The following is a 22,247-nucleotide window of genomic DNA, read 5'->3' as shown; positions in this document are numbered from 1 at the left end:
ATTCTTCTGTGTTCAGAGTTACTTTTCTGTTATTCTAGTTTTGATTTGCCTAATCCAGGATATATTTATTTCTCTGGAATAGTTTCTAAACAGGATGTCAGGATTTTATAGGTTTGTGTTTTCCCCTTTATCCTTTTATACTTTCTGTTGCATTTCAACCTTATAGAAATGACAGTTGAATTATTTGCACAATTGGTTTATTTTCCTGTTGTGTCATAATTAGGAAAAGGCTTCTATTATGGAGAGGAAAATCTTTCACTTATCTCAGTGTAAAAAAATGTAAGAAATAGTAGAATAAAGAGTGATTTATACTAATTAGAAATATTGTTTCTATTAAACTATAAAGGATTTAACTGGTTTAAAAATGAAAAAGATAACATTAGATAACCTGAAGGGTGATATAAGGAGAGATAATAGGTTGTTAAATTCAGTTAAACATTAAGATGCACAAGATTTTTTGGTTATTTGTCAGTTTTATACAAGAGGATTTGGGCTACCATGTGTAAAAATTGTTGATTTTAAGTTATTCAAAGACTTTTGAAAATATAGTAAAACTTTTATTGATATCACTTGCCCACTCTTGATTATTTCTAAATAAATCTGAAAATATTTGCACAGTTTTCCACATTCTACAAATTAAAACCTTATTTAACTTGGTGTTTTTGTTTAAATATTATGAATTTTAATTATTCCCTTTTACATAAAAAATAAGGGCATACTGGTATATTGTATGGATAGTTTTATATTAAAATATATTGCCAAAGTGGTAGCTTGCTTAAAACGAGCTTTAAAAAGCTTGCTTATTTCTTTGAAAGAGCCACAGAGAAGGACGCAGAAAGACCTATCCCATTCCCCAGATGGCTGCCAACAGCAAGGTCTGGACCAGTCTGAATCTGTGAGCCAAGAATTCCATTTCATATCCAACCTGTGTGGCAGGGACCCACAGTTGGGTGTTCTGTACTACGTTCTAGGTACATTAGCAGGAAGTTTGATCGAAAGTGGAGCAACCAGGATTCAAAATAGCACGCCAAAATGGGATGCTATATTTGTAGACTAAACCTGGCAGGCCACAGTACCAGTATCCTTAAAACTCCTAGTAGTGTTCTTCACTGAGAACTTTTGTGATAACAGAAATATCTATAATACGTTGTGTGAATTCTGTTAGCGAATGGCCACATATGACTTCTGATCCTGTAGAATGTGACTGGTCAAACTGAGGAGCGTAATTGAAAAGTGGTTAACACATGCTTCTGGTAGCTACAATAATGGCCATGGAGTTAGAAATTGCTTTTTCTCTGTTTCTAATATGTGTAAACAAATAGATAAGAGATATAATTTATCAATGGTTATTATAAATAGACTAATATATTTCCGGTGAGTTAGTTTGCTTTTATCAATGGTACTGTCAAAGTATTCCTCATGAATTTTTTATTCTACTCATGGCAACACATGAAGAAGAAAAACATTTTTATTGAGAAAAAGGCCAGGTTTGAACTTATTCATGAAATTCAGTAACAGTGGGTTGTGTGTACATGCATATTTGCGTGTCAGAGTGGTGGGACACTGAATTGTTGCGTGTGTAAGAAGGAGCCATTTGGAGTACTTATAGTAGTGTTGTGTAACAAATATTCTAAATAAATGTGCAAGAAGTCATAACATTATTTTAGAAAATTAAATTTTCAGCTTAAAAGTTTGCATCAAGATAATCTACATTTTAGTAATCATGAAAGTAGTTTAGACAAATGAGCATGTTTACTTAAGTATTGATAAAAGACTTTCAGGATAGCAGTGAATTAGGAATGTTGAGTACTTCAAAAGCTGATATTTGTGTGAATGATTTTATGCGTCAGTAAATTAAGCAATAAATGATAGATAATTCAAGCTGATGGTTCCCTCTTTCACATTAGCTAATGTTCATGGGAACTTACTTAGGTATAGACAATAGCCCAAACTAGCTCTACCTATGAAAAACTGTCCTCTTAGTTTGTAAAGGAAAATATTTCATTTTAAAAGGCAAACTTATTTTTCACAATACATTTTAAGTTTTTCTCCATCTTGTCTGTTGAAACAAATTTTAAGAGGTCTGAATTTGTTGCTCAGCTGCTACGAAGGAAATTTAATGTACAGGGATAAAAAGTAATATTTTTAATAGATTTTCATTTCATCATGAAAGAATAAGTATACTTTATATGGAGGGTATATACTACTATATTGCCTTGCCTATGAAAATATTTGGCTTTCCATTCAAATGTCTTTGTTTTAGATACTTTAAGAGGCAGCAAATTTTGTATGCTATGAATGAAATGAATACCTCTCTTTAAATCTTAAAAGTAGAAGTTAATTAATAGAATAATTTTCTTCTTTCTGGCAATATAAAGCCTGTGGATATATATGTTTTCTACCCTGGATCTGACATTGGTTTCCAAGTAGAGGAAAATTTTCTAAATGAGACTTAATTTTCTGTTGAAAAAAAATATTCTAAAAATACAGGGAAGAATAGTGAGAACTCTCTTCTAACAAAGAGAATTTTCTTTGCTTTAATAAAGTTAACCAATAAATGAAACTATAAGAAAAACATTTTCTAAAACTCTTCTATCTTCTTATAACAGGATTGATAAAATAATTGTCTCCTGTCCCTTTGTTCTTTTTTTTTATAACAAAAAAGTGATGCCAATTGCTACTATTTAGTAATAGTTCCAGGAACACAACCCAGCCTTTGTAGACATTTCAGCAAATTAGGGACCATCAAAACCAAAACTTTCATGTCCATTCTTTCTTTAAAAGAGCCTTAAACTCTATGAAATACTATTATTTTTATTTGTATAAATTTGGACCTCACTCAACCACACTAAGGTAGCTGATGACTTAATATAAGGATTAAATAATACAGTGTTTATAAGAGTACCTTTAAAGTGGTAAGATGCACTATCAAACCTCTATTATTTTTTAAATTCTCATTTCTCTTGATCATTAGGAACAAGTTCCTTGAGATCTCCATAAAAATCATATTTTATATAAATCACATTCTCTCTGAGTATATCTTCTTAGTAACAGTGATTGGAGAACACAGTAATTAAGAATACAGTTAGGATGTTAGGAGTAGCATAGGTTCAAGGAAAACCAACAAGTTATAAATATCTGGTTCATTGTAAGAAATACTTTAATCAGCCCAAAGAGATCCTACGATCAATTAATTTATTTAGCCGAAAAATAAAAGTAATAAAATAAAAGAAAGGCCTGTTCCTTTTAACTGCCTATTCCCTAGTAATAGTGACTTCATCAAATTCTACAAACTTATTTTTTTAAAGATTTTATTTATTTTTATTTGAAAGAGTTGTAGAGAGAAGGAGAGACAGAGAGGGGTTTCCATCTGCTGGTTCCCTCTCCAAGTGGCCACAATGGCTGGGGCTGAATCATACTAGAACCAGGAATTTCTTCTGGATCTCCCAAGTCGGTGTAGAGGACCAAGGACGTGGGCCATACTATGCTGATTTTCCACGCCGCAAGCAGGGAGGTGAATTGGAAGTGGAGCATCCATGATACAAATTGGTACCTGCATAAGATACTGCTACTGCAGGCAAGGGGTTGTCTCATTTTGCTACAAAACTTTCTCCAACTTCTACAAAGTCTAAATATACCACTGATTGTAAAATATTGAATAACCTGAGTTTTGAACACTGACAAAATGAAAAACTTAAAAGCTCAAAAGACCTGAAAAGTGCTTTAAATATTAATTGCCTTTTTAAGACATATGCATGTCTTACGATATTGAAGGTAAAAATAAAATATTTCTTATTTAGGAATAAAATTTAATTCTCCTTTAAGTATAAGAATGTAAATATGATTTATACTCAGTAATAGCATATTAACAGTTTTATATTAGTATATCTAAATTAAATTTACAGAATTTATAACTTCTTTTCATACTATGCATAATAATCTTTTCAAGGAAATTGCTCTTAATATTATCATAAATCCTTAGTGTGGTTTATCCCTATTATTGTTTACATAGTTGAGAGGGATGCATGCAAATGTGGGTCTCAGATTATCATGGACCGATTGAGGCATGAAAGAAGCTGTGTGGGACAGATGTTTTGATTTCTCTTTTTCTCTGTGTCCACAGGAAGGGAAGGGGCGGGGACAATTCGTTGCTGTCAAACTGTGTCAGCATCCAGGGGTGGGGGACCATCATTTGGTTGAGCCTGATAGACCTGATGTGGGGAAGAATATTCTGAGGGTGTTACTTCAGTGGTTATTATAGTTCTGAGACATTGTTAGCTGCATTGCACTAGACTTTAGACAATCTTTCCAAGTTCCATTGGCTGACCCAGTCCACCTTAATGCATCCACGGACAAACAAATATGTTGCAAAGCCTGTCATCCTCTGACCAGGCACTTGTAGTCCTCTGCTGGCTTAGATAAGCTTGCTGTCATGTCCCTTGTGTGCATCTAGGCATGATGTCAACTGCACAGGCATCAGCAATGGAGAAGACCCAATCCCAACACACCAAGTCTCCAAGGTCACACCTCATATATTATGATTTTCCCTGGTGCAGGATTTGAGTCCAGCAGTCTAGTTTAGGGAATCACTAAGAACTCATGCCTGGAGTGACCTTAGACTTAATTGTGGTGCGGACCAGCCAGTGCAATATAAGGTTTAATCCATAATCCATGAGCTAACACACATACTGGTGGATGCAGCTACCTGGTCGGTTTCACCCCAACCCCATGTCTTATCCAAACTGATGGGTATTGTAGGTAAGCACAGGCCTGGTCTTCACCATACCAGTGAGTACTGCAGCCTAGTTGGGGTGACCCCCTCAGTAACCCTTACCAGTCCTGCCCCAGCCTGGTTATTTGCATGTGCCAGTATGTGCTGTTCCCTAGCCTGGTCTGTCCTGCATCCCGTCTTGTGTACTCCTATGAGTGCTGCAGCTAAGCTCTGTCTGACTTGCTCCCCAAATTGGTCTATACATATGCTGGCTCTCATGATCACCAGCAGAAGTTACAAGCCAGCAGGGGAGTGTCCAGAGTTCTCCTACCAGGCCCACTCCCAGCCACAGATCTTGCACCTGCCAGGGGGTACTCTGGTGCAACCTGACATGATTCTCACCCAGTCCCAGCACCTGACAGTGAGTGGTATGGCCTGGCCCTGCTGGGATGACTCCAAGACTGACCTGCCCAGAGACCCAGCTCTGATACTTACCAGTAGAATTAGCCAAGCAAGGGAGTCCCTGAAGTTTTCCTACCATTCCTGCTCTTAGCCTCCATTCTGGTTGCTGCCAGCAAGTGCTGTGGCCCAGTCTGAGATGGCCTGTCCCCAGTCTCTACTTTACTAGCAGATGCTACAGCCTGGCTCACAGTCAATCCTAGCTCTCACTGGCAGATGCAGGTTCTTAGCCCAGCCTGATTCACCCCCAACCCTCATGTGAATTGGTAGGTGTTGCAGTTCAACCCAACCAGGCCTGTACCCCTTCTGAGTTCTTGCTCATGTCAGTTTGCCCAGCACAGCCTAGACCTGACTTACACATATGCCAATGGGTGCTGTAGCCTAGCCTGGTCTGGTCCATTTCCAGCCTTCATGTGAACTGGTAAGTATTGCGGTCCAACCTCACTTAGCCTGCACTCTATTCTGGCTCTTGCTTATGCCAGTATGTGCTGTGGATTGGTCCAGCCAAGCCTCAGAGCTGGTTCACACATATACTGACAGGTGCTACAGCCCAGCATGGCCTGGCCTGCCCCTAGCTCTGGCTCTCATGCTCGCCAGCAGGAGTGCAGTCTATCAGGGGAGGTCCGAAAGTTTCCATGCCAGGCCAGCACCCAGCCCTAGATCTCATGCATGCTGACTGGTGCCATAGCTCTGCTTGGCACGGTCTGCCTTTAGTCCTGGCCTTTGCGTGTGCTGGTTGGTGCTGCAGTTTGGCCTGGTCGGATCTCCTCCCACCCCTGACTCCTCCAAATATCAGGTGATCTCTGTGGTCCAACCTGGCTCAGTCTGCTACCACCCCCTGCTCTTCATGCAATCTGAAAGGTGCTGCAGTCCTCCAGAGGAGAGTCCACAGGTCCCTTACAGAATCAACACTCAGATCTGGTTCTTTCACTTTCTGGTGGATGCATGATGTGGCCAACCACCTGCTTTGACACTCATGGGCAGGTACTGTGGTCCATTCCCAACTTTTGTGTGCATCAGTGGTGGGTGCTAATATTTAGTCCAGCCCATGTCTCCCACATGGGCAGGTACCTTGGCCTGATCCAAACATGCCCTGTGGTTTCTCTCCTTCAAACCATCTCTGATTTCAGCTCCCCTGCCTATCTGCAAGTACAGTGGCCTTGTCTGTGGAATACTCCAGAAGTCATTCCTCCCCTGTCAAACATGCTATCAGCTGCTCCCATTCCAGTTCATCCAGTGACCACCTTCCCTGGACAATCTGCAGGCCTCCCCTTCCTGGGAGTCAGAGTGGCATTTCCCATTTCCCTAAGTATTTTTTTTTTTAATGAAAAGGTAACTATGCTGGCACACTGGTTTATTTAACACAGATGTGGCATTAATCAGGCCCAAAAGGCCTGCCAACTATTGACTGCTGTTCTCTCAGCAATACAACACTTACTTAGGTACTAGTGTTATATAGGCCTAGGCTGGGGTCACAAAATCCTTTTACATTTTCTTATAGAAGTTATATTTTCTTGATGTGTCCTAAAGTTAAGCATAAGTCAACAAATCTGGGGCTGTTTGAGTTTATTTGAAAAACTGTATAGGAAAATGATTTGGAACAGAACAATTCTACACCTTCTAAATGTTTGACAGATTTTTCAATGAAGTTATTTAGCAGATGGTCATTTACTTTCTGTCTTAGTGATGGAGAACCCTGGACACATTGTAGGATAAACATATAGGCCAGAGAATATCAAATGTTAATCTGTTTACAAACTCACATCTGAGCTTTACCATACCAGTGTAGGTCCTGGCAAGTTTGATGCATTGGGAAGATATAGAGGAATAGGTTTAAACTCAAGTTCTTAGAGCATTCCTGCTCTGCCGTCTAAAGCACGCAGCTTTCGGGTCCTTGGGTAGCACAGCAGGGTCTTTCCCTCACGTGACTCAGCTTTCTAGGGAGGGGTCTAAACTGGTGATTAAATGTAGGTGGTAAGCATTGTGCTGAATATTACCTGTCAACCTCTGTAGCAGGAAACATGGCATTGTTCAACGAGCAGTAAAACTTTCCCAAGTCCAGCTGTGGCATTCAAATTAGTATGTTAACTATCAAGAGTTAGACACAGTAGTAGCTGAGACTGTCAAGGCTAAACAAATTCATGCAGTAGTCCCTCGTGAAAGCCAATTTTAATTTGCATTCATTATAGTTTATGTGAATCTTCAATGTATATTATACTGCATTGACTAATAAATTTCATCAGTGTCATTGAACTGCTTAAATACCAGAACAGTGCTCTTTATCATTAGCCAATCTGCCTTGCTTCCTTCCTTCCGCCATCTCCCTTTCCTTCCTTCCTTCACCTCTTCTCCCTCCCTTACTCTTTTCCTTTCTGATAATTGCCTTTAACAAGTTGGAACACTTTGAACTAAATACCACAAATGTTTTGTAACAAAATTATCCCCAGGGAAATGTTTTTAGTATTCCCAGTGTGATGCCAGGAGCAGCTCTGCTGTTGGAGATGGTTTAGAGCTGCCCCTCTGTTTACTTCTAAGTAGAGAGGAGAAAGAAAGGAGCTGGCTGCTCTAGTTGGCTTCCCTCATGTGCTAAAGCTGAGACACCAGGCAGGCTGGATAGGAGTGCCTCGAATGTCATTTGGGTTAATTTTTTTCCAGGGCTATTTTTTTCCTTCCCCCAATCTTCATAATAGACCTTTATGCTCCATTTTCTATTTGAATCGCATCTTGGTTCTGGCTGGTGTTTCTCTTCCTCTGGCTGTCTGCTGCATAAATCCTCAGTCTCAATGATTTCCTCCATTTCCCAGTCCTTGATGCATTCTCAGAGTATTGAGATTTTCTACGGGCTTTCACTGTTAACACTAAAAGGAGAATGAAGTAAAACAAAGCTGTATCCTGTACCACCGTGGGAACAGACCCTGATGTACTGGCCTTTAATCCCCCAAACCTAGTGGTGAAGTCTTGACAGGTCATGAGAAGGGGTGAGAACTGCAATGAAAGAAGCCAAGAAGCTCTGTATGAGGAAAAGGGAAGCAAATTTTACTCTATTCCTCCTTGTCCTGGCTGTTATTCACAGTCATTTTGCTGCCATATTCCCCATCCTGGAGGGATTGGATATGGGTGAGAAGTTGCCTACTGTCATTGAAATTCTAGTGTAGAAGTGGTAGCATGGAGAGAAACAATGGAGGCAGTTGCAGACCATTGGGAGAAAAGCAACAACACTGCAGAGAGAATACCTAGGTGTCGAAAGTTGCTTTTTTGGCTTTAAAAAGTATCAGTTGTGGCATACGAGTTGGTCACTGTTCCTTTAAGCACTGTACAATTAAATATTATACAAAAAGACTTATTTATGATTTCTTATTCCATCCTTAAATTTGTTAATGAAAGCTTCAGATTTTCTTCATATTGACACAATCATATTTTTTTCCTTATGCCTTTCTCTTTTCCTACAGGCATGTAATTAAGATTATGTGCTGAGAATATCTTCATGATAAATTACTGACATTGCATTCTTTCAGGCATGGATCAAATAAAATAATTCTATGGAGAGGTTGTTTTGCAGTAATTTTAAAAGATACAGTTTAACAGTCGGCTGCTCAGCTGCTTCCTTTCATCTTCGCATTCAGCCATCAGTTGTAACATGACTAGATCTCCAATGCGTAATTCCCATCTTGGTGAGAAAAGCATAGTCATGTAAAGGAAAAAGAAAATTCAAAGTAGCCTTTTCCTGAGTTTATATTCATTCTTTTTATTCTTTCAGTAATAAAAAAAAGGTATGATTTCTACAAATAGCATGATCATCATAAAGTTAGTCATTAAAGGACCCACTGAGTACTTCAAGTACTTGGCAACATGTGAGTCAGCAGAATTGAGTCATCAGGGTTTTCTGCAAATGAAGAGATTGCCCCTAACCTGACAGTGTCCACAAGTAAGGCCTAACATATTCCTTTCCACCTTTTGGCACAACACTGCCATGTGCCGAAAGTCAACAACTCTGTTTGGTTCCACTCAGAACAAAACAGTGTTTGAGTAAGAATCTACAAATGCTAAATAATTAATCATGAGGAGGACTACTATCTCTTGTACCATTCAATATTTGTTTAGTCCAAAAGCAAAATAACAAGAAATAGAAAAATTCTCAGTCAATAGTGATAAATGCTGAGGCTACTGCAAGTTATTTTAATATCCAAATTTCTGAAATAGCATAGGCATTATCTTTATGTGACAATGAAGTTTTAAATAGCTTAAAGTTCTCTAGTTCATATCACAATGGATAAAACAGACAAAATAAAAAAGTGAAGGTTTTCCATCCTGTAATAATATCTGAATGCAATGGGAAACGGAAGGAAAGTTTGTTCCAAGTCAGTTTTCTTTTGTTGCTTCTCCTTCTTCTTGCCATCCTCTTCTCCTGTTCCTCCCTGTTTTCCTTTTCTGCTTTATCCTGATTCTTCAATTTCTGAATAAATTTATCACCCTTATTTTTATCTAGTAATCTGATTTATTAAATTTTAATGTTCTAAGACAGCTCATTTTTCTGAACTTAGTAAAGTCAGGACTTTCACGTATTGGACATGACTGGCGTTTGCTTGCAGGAAGTCCAGCCTGTTTTCTTTTGAGTTGGAATTCAGAGATGTGTTAGATGTTAGGGCAGGACAAATATCACCATGTGTGGGGCTGCACTTTAGTTTGCAGTGAAAAGAGAACTCACGCTGGAGTGTGAATCAACGACCCTCCTTTGCCAGTACCCTTAGCACATTTCAAAAATCGGTGTCAGGTATCAGGCATAAGTCTATTTTATTTTTTTTGACTTATTCTGTGTTCCTTTTTTAATATCTCTTTTATACACTGTTTTATCAAAATCCATAATGACACTTTGCTACACGCAATGTATTTGCCAAACTTTTGCTTGCTGACAATAAGTGATGCTGAAGTAGTTGACAGCCTTGGCACTCAATCCTCCTGTAAATTTCCTCCTGTTATAATTTCGTTGATCATATTAAATAATTTTAACAAAACAGCAACTTAGGAAGTGGAATTTGAAAGGACAGTTAGTATAAACTAACATGTGAATTTAACAGTTTTACCTTTGTATTAAATAGAAATAAATAAAATAAAATTTTAATATTTGTATTAATACCATGTCAAAGTTACCATTTAAAAGTAAGATATTAATTATTTGTTAAATTAGAAATCAAAGTAAAACTGTAAATGAATATCATACAAATATTTATGTTCCTTTCAAATTTATTTTAAAACAAGTAATGTATGAAAATGTTATTGCCTACAATTAACTCTTAGTCATTTTCTTAGTTATGTAGTAACACCACATCAGAAAAAATGTATCTATATTACTCTTTCATTGTGTAGCTAATATACTTTAAGCGAAATTGAGGAGTCATTGAAAACATAATCCATTAAAATGTATGTGTTGAAACTGATAATATGATATATTTATAGATGAAAGTATTCTCAAGACTCTATACCTATTTTGCATCCTTTAGACATTTTGATAAATTTATCCCTGCATATATAATTAAGCAAAACATAAGGATTAATTTATCTATAATAGATTTCTATTTTGCTGCCAAACTGCATCTCATATAGCGCTTGAATTATTCAGTAAGTACTAATAGTTTATAAACGCCATACACTTAAAAGTGTTATGTTCAGGAAATGTATATAAAATGTCAGTATATCTGTGTAGATGCACATAACCAGATATGGAAATATGGTTGATATATATGAAAATATAGAGATATTATACAGAAATATAAAGGCTATTTTGATAAAATAAATAAAAATAAAATAAAAGTATATTAACTCTATTCATATTCATACCCTAAGTTATTTAAAAGCTTTTAATCATGAAAAATTTTACCTGATGGATAGCACCCTAATGATTTATCTTGGAATGATCAGTTTTTTAACTTAGCATCTTTCAAAAGTTAGCATTTTAATATATTGTAATAAATTATTCTTGTTTCGATTAAATATGAGTGCACTGTACATAAACCAAATTCTAGATTTTATTTGCACAGGAGTATGTGCTCTTTAAAGTGATTGCTTTTAAGAATATGAAAGCAGGCATGGCAAGTAGATAATGCTGTTGGGTCATACTGGAGTACCTTTAGGTGAAATTTCATAGCTGTTTCTAACAGACTTTGCAACTTCCAACACCAACTTAGTATGTAGACATACAACCTTTTAGAATTTTTTTTTAAATGCTTTTAGGAATCATTGCCTAGGAAGATATCAGCAACATGTGATAATGATAGTGTTTTCTGGACAAAGGTAATAAAAGGCTTTTTAAAAACCTTTCGCTCCAAACATGACCGTATTACCGAAATTTTGTTTGACATCCTGTAAATACCGCCAATGGGAGGAAACCTGCTCCCCTGTGGTTTTGTTTTCCCTTTTTGAATGATAGTGATGGAGCACTTGCATGATGTGTTTGGTGCCTTGCATGAGGAAGACATGCAAAGGCAAGGTCCAGTCTGCATGCTGCTTAATGAATGTTTTTCCTTTTCTCTCCCTCCTTGTCATGTGCTTTCAGAAGACAACAATGTGGAAGGTGGGTGCTTTCTACCTTGTTTTCCAAATTTCTTTTTATTTGTTAGTATTAATAGAGTACATCTCAAACTTGAACGGTAAGTTGAACTTCGTTCTGAACAGTCGATTCCTGTATTGTGTATCACTTTTCATAAAGAACACAAGCTCTCAAAATTGTAAGTTTCAAGGATATGAAATTCATTCTGTCTTAAATCGCAACTTCTATGGATTTCAAAACCTGTATAAATCTTAGAATATTTCCTGCAGTGTTCTTTATGGAAAAATGATACAATACTGCTTTTTTTTTTAATTTCCAAAGAGAAAGCATTTTGTTGCAGTTTCAGAACACAGTGCATGAACCTTACCCATTTTTCTTATCAAAGTGATTTTGTCTTTTCTGTTGGAAATGTTTAGTATTATATTCTTTCAAACCCATTGGTTTGTTTCAAATGATTTGATTTATAAAAAGAGCACAGAATAAGATACTGACTATAAGAGGCATGAATTTAGATTAGAAAATAAGCCATCCTTGTCCGGTGGGAATGAAAGCATCTGATGTGATTACTGGTGAGTATTTATGTGATATTTTGTATCTGTTAAGTTAAGCTACAATACTTTGGGAAAGTTTACATAGTGCTGTGAACCCAACAAATTCAGGGTTTTTTAGCATTCTAATTTTTAAAAGTAACATACATTGGTCATGTCCCAACCAAATATATAAAGGACAAGTATGCAAAAAGAAATCAGTACAACAGAAGAATCATAAAAAAAGTTTATCAACTTATATACACTGTATTAATTTATAGAACCAAAGCACCAAGTTTATATATGAATAATTTACTAGCTTCTAACCACATATGTCAGAAGGCACCATTTGACATTTATTTTGCTTCCATATTTTGTGGAAAATAGTATTTCCACAAAAATATATGTATGCTACCGAGTGAAATGTTTCTTGCAAAACAACTAATCATCTGAGATTGCAGATGACGAGACAATAGGCTATAAAGAATTCATGGCTTGAAAAAAAAGAAAGACAAAACCTCTTTATGGCAATACAAAGTTGGTCAGCAGCAGGCTTTGTCTTCCATTAGTGATAACTAGAATTGCTTAACTGCTGAACATTTCTATTCCATTAAATAAAGTATATTAAAACTTCAAAAAATATGAGGAGGCACTCTTTTCTCCAAGTGCTAGCTCTGTATTAGGCTCTGATAAAGATGGTTCTACCTTGCAGGCATGATAACCCTCAAAAATGAGTCTCATTTGTATTGTATATGTTACTTGAGTTTCGAAGTTATTTCTAAAGATTTTTTTTTAAACTTTGTTTGCATTTCCTTACTCATCCTGTAGAATGTTCCTTGTCTTTTGTTTCTTTGTAAGTGCTTGCATTCCGAAAGATTTTAAAATCAGAGGAATTAGCATGAATGGTTCTTGCACACTCAAAGTTTTAATAAGATTTCCACAGCACACCCATAAAATATTGTAAAATTTACTCCATCATACTTTTAACATCACTCCTTATAGTGTGACTTACAAGATTAGTTGAGTTACCACTGATAATGATAAATACACTTTGAAGTGTTTAACTACTATCTTTATGACCATAATATAAAAGCCATTTGAACCATGTTTCTGAATCTATTCTAAATATATTTTCCAAAAATTATAGTTATAAAATTACCATCTTAAAGATAATTCACTAATCTAGTCTAATAAGAAATTATTATTTTTTCACAAGTGTTGAAGATGAATTATTTAACCTAGGTGAATAAACCTATCTTGCTAAGCAAATACAGAATCATGAAGTATTAGCCCATCCTCAGTATTTAATTTTCATAGGTGGATATATTTTTATTAATGAAATTCTTTTTATAGAAATGAGAAACCAGTATGTTAAATAATTTTATATTGTGATGTAGTGAAATGTTGATTTGAATTATCTGCACTATGAGTACACATAAAACTTTGAGTAAACAGTGCGGATTGTTTCAAAACCAACGTAATTAATGTGTGATGTTTTGGAGCACAAATCTCAAATATTTGGAAGAACAGTTGAAATTGAAAAGAAATTAGCAGAAATTTATTCTGATATTCTCCCAAGTTTCTAAATATTTATGGAGTGGAAAATAGATTTATTTCTGAACCTCACTTGAAAAACTGAAATATTCCTTTCATTAGTAAGCATCTAAAAAGGATTGACATTATACTTTAGAAAGGGAATGATCTTTATCCTGAAGTTGTGCAACATGAGATAATTTAAATAAACAAGGAAAATTCAGTTTCTTTAGGCAGCTTCCTTGAATAAATTTTATCTGTAATATATGCCTTAAATATATTTTCTTTGCCTCATAGTTCAGAATTTCAGTAGCATTTAAATAAAATGCTAAATAACTTTTTATTTGAAATTATTTGAACCTATTCAATTTCATTCATTGTTGCTTAAGAGCATTATTCTGTAATTTTAATTTTACAACTGCATGTAAGTGATCTCTTTTGTATCTGAGCAAGCCTGCTGGATTGCTACATGTGTGAGACAAGGAGACATTACTACATTATCATTTCAGTGTGACTAAGGAAATTTATTTCATTTAATTATGAAACTGCTCATTTTTTGATGAGGGGAAAAAGATCAGACCCAGCCCATAATTCAGGTATTCCTTTGGGTTTTTAAAAATGCAATTGCATTACTGCAAAATGACATGCACTGTGGGGGCAGTGTTCAAAAACAGTTTCATCAAAGGGCACGAAGGGCAAATGTAATATTTAAGGGATTGTTGGATTTTAAGTTTTTGCTCTTATGCTCTGGACTGTTCCAATTGATACACAGAAGAAATATCACAGTGCAGCACATACTAATGTTTTAAATTGCAGTTCTGTAGTTTTTTTTTTGCCCCAAAGCATTCCAACCAGGGGTTGAAAGAATGCTTTTGATATGCCTCTATGATACAGACATGTCTCATAGGAAACAAGATGTCTGTCACTGAACATTTTTGTCCCCGTGACAACCCTGCCTTTCCATGCTCCCTTGTTTATTGCTGACTGTGCTCTTGTTTCCCTTCAAGGTCTGGCGCACCTGATGATGGGCGACCAAGGTATGGGCTCTGTTCCTTTTCCACTCTGCTTTCAGTGTTGTTCTTTTGCTGCTTTCAAACCATCATTGCTAAGTATGGGAAAATGCTTGCAAATTACCTGGCTGCAAATTAAGTACATAACTAGTGTTCACTTTTTTCTTTTCTTGTGTGTTTTCTTGCCTTTATTTGTTGATTTGATTTTGGTCTGCTCTTGTGACTTTTATTTTCCTGCATTTCTTGCATTATAGTACGTACAAATAAATGAGACAGATGAAAGTGTGATCGAAAAGGTCCATATATGGGTCAGCATATGGGAGTAAGGGTAGTTATGGTAAAGAAATACTGAAAATGATCACATTAATATGTAAAAGGAGATACTAAGTTTATCAGGGGTACTAGAAACAGTCCATTTTTCATTCATGCATGGCATTTTGGGAACATGTAGACATATGTGGCTTCTGGCTTCTAGAATGCTGAGTATAGTGTTCCTTCAAATCAGTACTTTTCTATCAGTAGTCACTGTGTATTCCCCTTTTCTGTAATCTTTAAAATTGAGCATGGGCCTTCCAGTTTCTTGCATGTAGATGACTTAAAGACGCAGTTTTCTAAAATGTACTGATTGCATCCTCATTGTCTTCAAAAACGTATTTGTACATTCTTGTTTAATCTTTGGATATCAGCACATTTGCGTATAGTCATAATTCTTATTGTTGTTTTTCTCCTCTTTATTCTCTGTGTCTGGAAACCTTTTCTTCATGGACCATTCCATCAAATATATAGGTAAAAGTAAAGGTATTACATTATTTTATTTCTTCTTAATATCTTCTTGATTGATTATAGTGTGTCTGTTACGCAAATATATTTACACCTTTTGGCATTGGTAATGGGCACTGGGAGGTAGGTATCTGTTAATAAACATTTTATAAATTTAAGGTAAGAAAATTTTGTCCGTTTTTTTTCTGTTACATTCTTTCTCCTTTCTCCATAGAGTGCTTTTTTTTTCCTACATCAGTTACTTGCGTAATTAGCAAATTCAGAAACTAGCTACAGGTTTTGGTATTGGTTTTGCTTGTGGTTGTTACGTATAGAGTATAATAATCACAAATACATCATCCTTGAATATTCGTATTAGAAGTACACCTGCCTCACCCATTCTTTATTATAGATGTAAATCAATTAAGCATGTGCCCCACTGAAATTGAACTATGTGGGCTTATTGTCTTGTGGTTTGCTAGATGTCATATTTATGTATGTTAACCTTGCCTGAAAAGGGAGTATCATGAAGCAGACAAACAGAGGAGCAAAACAGCCTGTGTTTTTATGTGTAGTAACTAACTTTGTCTTGAGAACATTATCATCCAGCTGTGCATTCCTGAATCACTTGGTAAGTTAGATGTGTGTGCGCCTCTAAGGTATTGTAATACCTGGAAGCATGTTCGTTTTGCTGTTTACAACCATCCACCTTGTGTTTTGTCACTGAACCAAAGTGGTTGGTGTACAACTAATGTCTGTTAGAGAATATAACAGTATATATTTGTATTTATACATATTTTAAGATTAGTATCTTAAATGCAGGTATGTACCTAATCATTGGATTCTAGGAATCTTTGTTATGCTTAGACTGTTAATACAGTGAATTGGCTCCAAAGTTCAGTTACAACCCTTTGGATTTGCATCCTTAGTAATGTAAACTTTCTACTTCCTGAAACAGCTGAATAAGAGCCAAGCAATATGTAAGGATGGATATCAGAGTGTTAAATATGAAAGACAGGGCTCTAGAGACAAATGTTGTCAAGACATGTTGACCCAAAACAAAAGTACTCTTGCAGTTTTGTTCTTTTCAACCCTCTTGAGTAGTTTAATCTCATTTTCAGCTTCTAGCAACTATGCAAATTAATCTATCAATTGTTTTGGAAATTGTGTGTGCTAATTGCCCTTTTTTCCTCAATGTTTTTACTTGAGGCCAAACTTCTATTGACTGTTTCCTCTTTAGTGGAAAATTTCCACCATGGTATTAGGACTCAGGGTGGCATAGACAATATCATAATATTTTATTTTGCTGGATGAGTAAAATATATGTATATGTACTTGCATTGTGTATGTCTATATTTATAAAGTGTGTTTATATGCATAAAATTTCTAAGTTTACACACTTACATATTTTCTTAAAAAGTGATTCTAAATAACTTATTGATTATACTGCCATATAATTCTACATATGGAATAGAGAATGTTTGTATTCAATTGGCATTTACTTTAATATAATTAATGTTATGTATCAATTTAATATTGCTATTTTGTTTCAAATGCTTTCTGTTCTCATATATATCAAATATCATATTTTTATCATGACAATTTCCATCCAATTTTATACCTCAATCTATATAAAGCTACCAAAAAAAGAGTTTAATTTTCCCTTGCGTTATTCTTTTACTAGTGGGACAGAGATACTTTCTGATATAAAATGATCAGGGAAGATTTTATGATAGGTTTGAATATCTTGTAAATATAGGTATTCATCATTACATGTTGGTTATCTGGATATGTGGAAGTGAGAAATGTGATTTATAAGTCTTAGCTCATTGTAAACAAATTCAGCATCTCCATTCTGTAACAAAAATACAGTAGTGACCTTGGAAAGACATTCACGTTCAGTGAGTCATGATGAATAAAAATAAAAGGTGCTGGCAAGTTAGCATAAGCAACAGAATGATTGTACTATGAGAGTGGTAGAAAGTTTTCTAGGGATGCAGAAAATCAAAATCATTCCTAAATCAACCTCTCATGTGCTGTTTGTCACATATTTCAGTAAAAAAAAAAAGTTTACATTGTATCTTTATCCACCTGCATACTACTTAGGAAAAAGAAAAAGAAAGGTTAAGCATGATCAATGTAAAAACTGATTTGTGTTGTAAAGTCATGTTTACCAAATATTTGTGTCATAATTTTGTACCGGAGCCTTTCTCTTGATGCCATTTTTCATGAATTCAGGGTCTCTGGAATGAACCCTCCGTGGATAATCTCTTTGTGAATCCAGAAGTAAAACTGGGTCCCAGAACATCATCATTATCATCCTAATTCCTTCTGTATGAATATTTTGTATTTTTTAAATGTTTAAGTGCCTAGTGGTAGATGAGTATGCTTCATTAAAAATAAGTAACGTTTGTAAGACCATTCCTTTTGATAACTTCTTCAGTCCTTTCTCCAGAGGTAAGCATTGGTATCACTTTGTGATGTGTCATCCTAGAGCCACTACATGTTTTGTCATAGCTTGGAAACTTCAGAATCCCTCACCATTTGAACATGAGAAAAAGTGACTAAATCACTAGGACACGTGTTAGGGATCACTGTTACATGCTGGAAGAATAAAATAAAAGGAGGAAAATAAACTGGAAATAATAGACACTATTGCCCAGAAACAGAATGCAAGAGCTTTTATTTCACTAATTTTTTTGTTGTTGTTGAAATTGATGACTTAGATCTCTTTTTACATTTTGAAACTAAGAATACATAGGAATGTATTTAGAAATAAGTTTGATTTAATAAGTTATAGCTTTCTTTGGTACAGCTGAAGAAATGTGATCCAGAGACAGCTTTATTTGTGCAGGCTGTTGGTAGATGAAAGTAGATAGTCTCCATGAAATTTTGTTTCCATTCTCTTTGGCTTGAAATGTCTCTCTGATGTTAGTATCATTAACTCTAGTTCTTTTCTCCTTTCTATCTAAATTTAGCTTTATTTATTGAGAATTTATTGTGTGTGTGTTTGTGTGTGTGTGTGTGTGCACATGTGTGTGTCCTTTTTTTCTCTGTGTGTATCTCTAACTGGACACTACATTCCAACATTGAATTGATTGTTTATATTTTCTGCTAATGGTAGTAGAGCAAAATATCTAAATATTTCAGGAAAATTAAAAATAGATTCTATGTGTAAATCCAGCCAGAATAGCTGGTTAATTGCTCAGCACTGTTGGTTAGCAAAAATCAGCTCAATAAAGATACTTTGGTTGGAGGCTGGTACTTCTTCCCTCTCAATATTCATTGTAAGTGTAGCTATGTATTTAATGTCAATTACTACTAATAAAATGTCAGCTTCCTCATTCCAAGAGGCTTCTATTTATTTGTAACTGTTGCTTTTATAGGACATTTTTCTTACTCTATATTAAATTTTCAATTTTCACAAACTAGCTGTATAAAGGGAGTATATACGGGAAGAGGTTGTATATATGAGAACATGGAGAGTTGGAGCAGACCAAAAAAGAAGTAAAAAGAGAGGAGTTAATTATCACAATAATGCAAATTGTTATGTGGGGTCCGTCTGTATATACTATTTTTGTCTCTATCATTCATATTGTTTCTTAAACCTGCAGTCTATTTCTAACAAAGTGTCCTTTCGGTTTCACTTTTGTGTGCCCTGGCAAATGCACAGCAACCGGTTTGTATGGAAATGAAATCAGTGCATTTCTGTGTTTAAATATTTTAAGATTTCTAAATGTGATTCCCTGTTGCACTTACCTTAAGATAATAGGTATGCAATTGTATGTGATGTTGTAAATTTATTAATTTCTGTGAACTCATTTTAACCTCATGGTTTCTATTATGATATGCCATAAGACTTACTTTTAAACTCAGTATAAATTGTATGTCCTCAAAAAGACAAAATGTCAGTCATCTTATAGTATAAAAACTGATGAACTAAACAGTAACTTCATTAGACTCATGGTGGATTAACATCCTCGGAGGAGAGCACAGCGAGGGCACTCTGTGAAATGTAAAGGCTGATGTATTATGGAGGACTTTGAACTGAGTTCACTGATGCAGAATAATCCACCTTAAGGAGATTTCAAAGATCCTGCTCTAATTATGTGCTGATAATGATGATACAGGGTTAACATCTTATTCCAAAGTAAAATATAAAGGTGATGTGAAGGAATCAATTGTGATTGGTAGTCATTCTTTCTCATTTTGAAGGCTTCTATTTGAGATTGTAAGTTCTATCTCATACCGGGGTGAGTATGAGTCATGAAGTCGTAAGACCTAGGTATAGATCCCATTCTGATCTTTTTTTAATATCAGACAAGTAAATCCATGTCATATCCATAAGATTTATGGTCTGTTTCATTGGCTGATAAAAATACTTGCTACTGAGAGGAATGTTACGTATCAGATTGCAAAGTTTCTTAAGAGTTTTTAATTAATTGTGATAGTAAAGAAATTATCATACATGTTTGGATTGCATGAATTTAAAAATGAATTATCTGTACTCCGAGGTTTTTGAGCAAACCTAGGAGTTCATTAGCAAAGTTATGCTTTAGGTACAAGTTAATGGGTTGAAGGAGGCAGGAAGATAATAAAATCATTTCTTGTGAGCTAGGACTAACAAAAACTCCATATTTTCAATGAATGATTTGTATTGCTACAGAATTTGCAGTTAGTACTACAACTGCCTCCTAAACTACCTCCCTTGAACACTAAATTGTAAGGGAAAAATTATTTAGGTATGGATCCCAGATGTGTAGAACTCCCATGCTTGGATCTGGATTCTCTTTCAGAGTTATTAACATTTAGCATGATTTTAAGATGTCTCATTTAATTTGTTAACTATTTATGTGTGGTCTGTCTTCCTCCCATCAGAATATAAACTCTGTCAGAGCAGAAATTTCTGTTCTGTCCTGATGCATAGTTAACAGCCTCTAGAAAAGTGCTGGCATTTTAGGTACACAATAAATGTTTGTTTTAGGATGCTTTGACTAAAGAGATTTGCAAATATCTCTTGTTTTTTTTTTCTTTTTTGAAAATTTACTTTTTTTTTTAATGAAGATTTCACAGAGAGAGGAAGAGAGAAAGAGATATTTATCTGCTTGTTCATTCCCCAAATGGCCACCATGGCCAGAGCTGAGCTGATCCCAAGCTGGGAGCTAGAAGCTTCTTCTAGGTCTCCCACGTGGGTGCAAGGCCCCAAGGACTTGCCTTTTGCCTCTGCTTTCTCAGACCATAAGCAGGAAGCTGGCTTCAGAAGGGGGCAGCTCCCCAGATGGGATGTCAGCACTGCAAGGCAGAGGGTTGGCTTACTGTCCCACTGCTGTTCCCTTTTTGGATTTCACTTTGGAAATTAGTTTTGCTTTCTCATGGTATACTAACATTCAAATCCCCCTCTTTCACCAAGTTGTAAGCATCCTACGAAGGACAAACAAGATCAATAAAGACAAAAGTATTGTTACTGAATTTGGGGCAAAAAAAAAAAAGGCCTCAGTTCTGAGCTTTTTTATATTCTTCATTCCCTGTACAATCCTGGAAGCCTTCAGACTGTGGAAGGGTTTTGAAAACTGTTGCTACAAACACTGATTCTTGGGGATCTCCTTTACAATTTCTCTTATAATTAATTTTAAAGGAACATTTCTTTTAGGAAGAAATAGTAATATTTCATACGGTGGTGTTTTTGCGTCCATTTATGTAACATGAAGAAAGCTTTTGGAAGTTTGGCTCCTCTAAATAGCATGGTGCATTGGGAGGAATCATTTGACAATAAGTGTCAGAGGGAAAGTGTCCAAGGATGAAATAGATATAGCAGTTGATGGTCATGGAGCTGATTTTTCACTTCTAGCAAGGAGAACCAGATGCATGCTTCTTCCATCCTTATTTTACTGCACAAATACAAGGGGTCTTTGGCTTTTACCCAGCCTTAAGATAAATGATTTTTGTTCAGCTAGATAATTTCTCAAGAATTTATATCTCTGAAAAATATAACACTAAGAAACGCCCACTTTAAATATCAGCCAAAACAATCCCTGCAGTTGCTGAGGACATATTTCCACTTAAAATGAATGTCTTCATTATCCATTAGGGAGAGAGGGATTTCATTTAATCTTCGTGATGGCTACTGTAATCACTTGGGAAGTTTGGGTCTGTTGCATGTAGTATCAAGCTGAGTTTTCCAGAATAGATGTTTTTCAAGGTGTTTAAAAACGTCTTTATTTACTTGAAACGCAGAGTTACAGAGAAATGGATAGACAGAAAAAGAAATCTTCCATTTGCTGGTTTACTCTCAGAAAGACTAACAGGGGGCCTGGCACAGTAGCCTAGAGGCTAAAGCCTTGCCTTACACATACCAGGATCCCATATGGACATTGGTTCTAATCCCAGCGGCCCATCCAGCTCCCTGCTTGTGTCCTGGGAAAGCAGTTGAGGATGGCCCAAAGCCTTGGGACCCTGCACCCATGTGGAAGACCCGGAAAAGCTCCTGGCTCCTGACTTTGGATTGGTTTGGCACCAGCTGTCATGGCCACCTAAGGAGTGAATCAATGGACGGAAGATCTTCCTCTGTCTCTTTTCCTTTGTATATCTGGCTTTCCAATAATATTTTTAAAAAATTTAGAAAAAAAGACTAAAATGACTGCTGCTGTACCAGACTGCAATAAGAAATGTGTAAATGCTTCCGGATCTGCTTGTGATTGGTCAGG

The 22,247-nt window shown here is 35.7% G+C and overlaps 1 protein-coding gene across 17 annotated transcripts in view; it reads left to right on the top strand.

Annotated features, from left to right (window-relative positions):
- The window catches only part of NRXN1 (neurexin 1), a 1,050,610-nt gene that overhangs the window by 92,852 nt on the left and 935,511 nt on the right, over positions 1–22,247 (top strand). For 9 of the 17 annotated variants that reach the window (XM_040993722.1, XM_040993718.1, XM_040993715.1 and 6 more), the window contains 3 exons: positions 11,721–11,738; positions 14,782–14,811; positions 15,571–15,582. The exons of 4 other annotated variants lie outside the window; for them this stretch is intronic. In XM_040993722.1, the coding sequence (XP_040849656.1) occupies positions 11,721–11,738; positions 14,782–14,811; positions 15,571–15,582 (60 nt within the window). The remainder of the gene's footprint in view (positions 1–11,720; positions 11,739–14,781; positions 14,812–15,570; positions 15,583–22,247) is intronic. 4 more of the 17 variants (XM_040993714.1, XM_040993719.1, XM_040993712.1 and 1 more) reach the window with 3 other exon arrangements.

Source organism: Ochotona curzoniae, unplaced genomic scaffold (assembly GCF_017591425.1).
Source record: "Ochotona curzoniae isolate NIBS_2020 unplaced genomic scaffold, NIBS_Ocur_1.0 contig_883, whole genome shotgun sequence".
NCBI lineage: Eukaryota > Metazoa > Chordata > Mammalia > Lagomorpha > Ochotonidae > Ochotona > Ochotona curzoniae.
The sequence above is the reverse complement of the archived record's forward strand: the minus strand, read 5'-3'. Positions and strand labels throughout refer to the sequence as shown.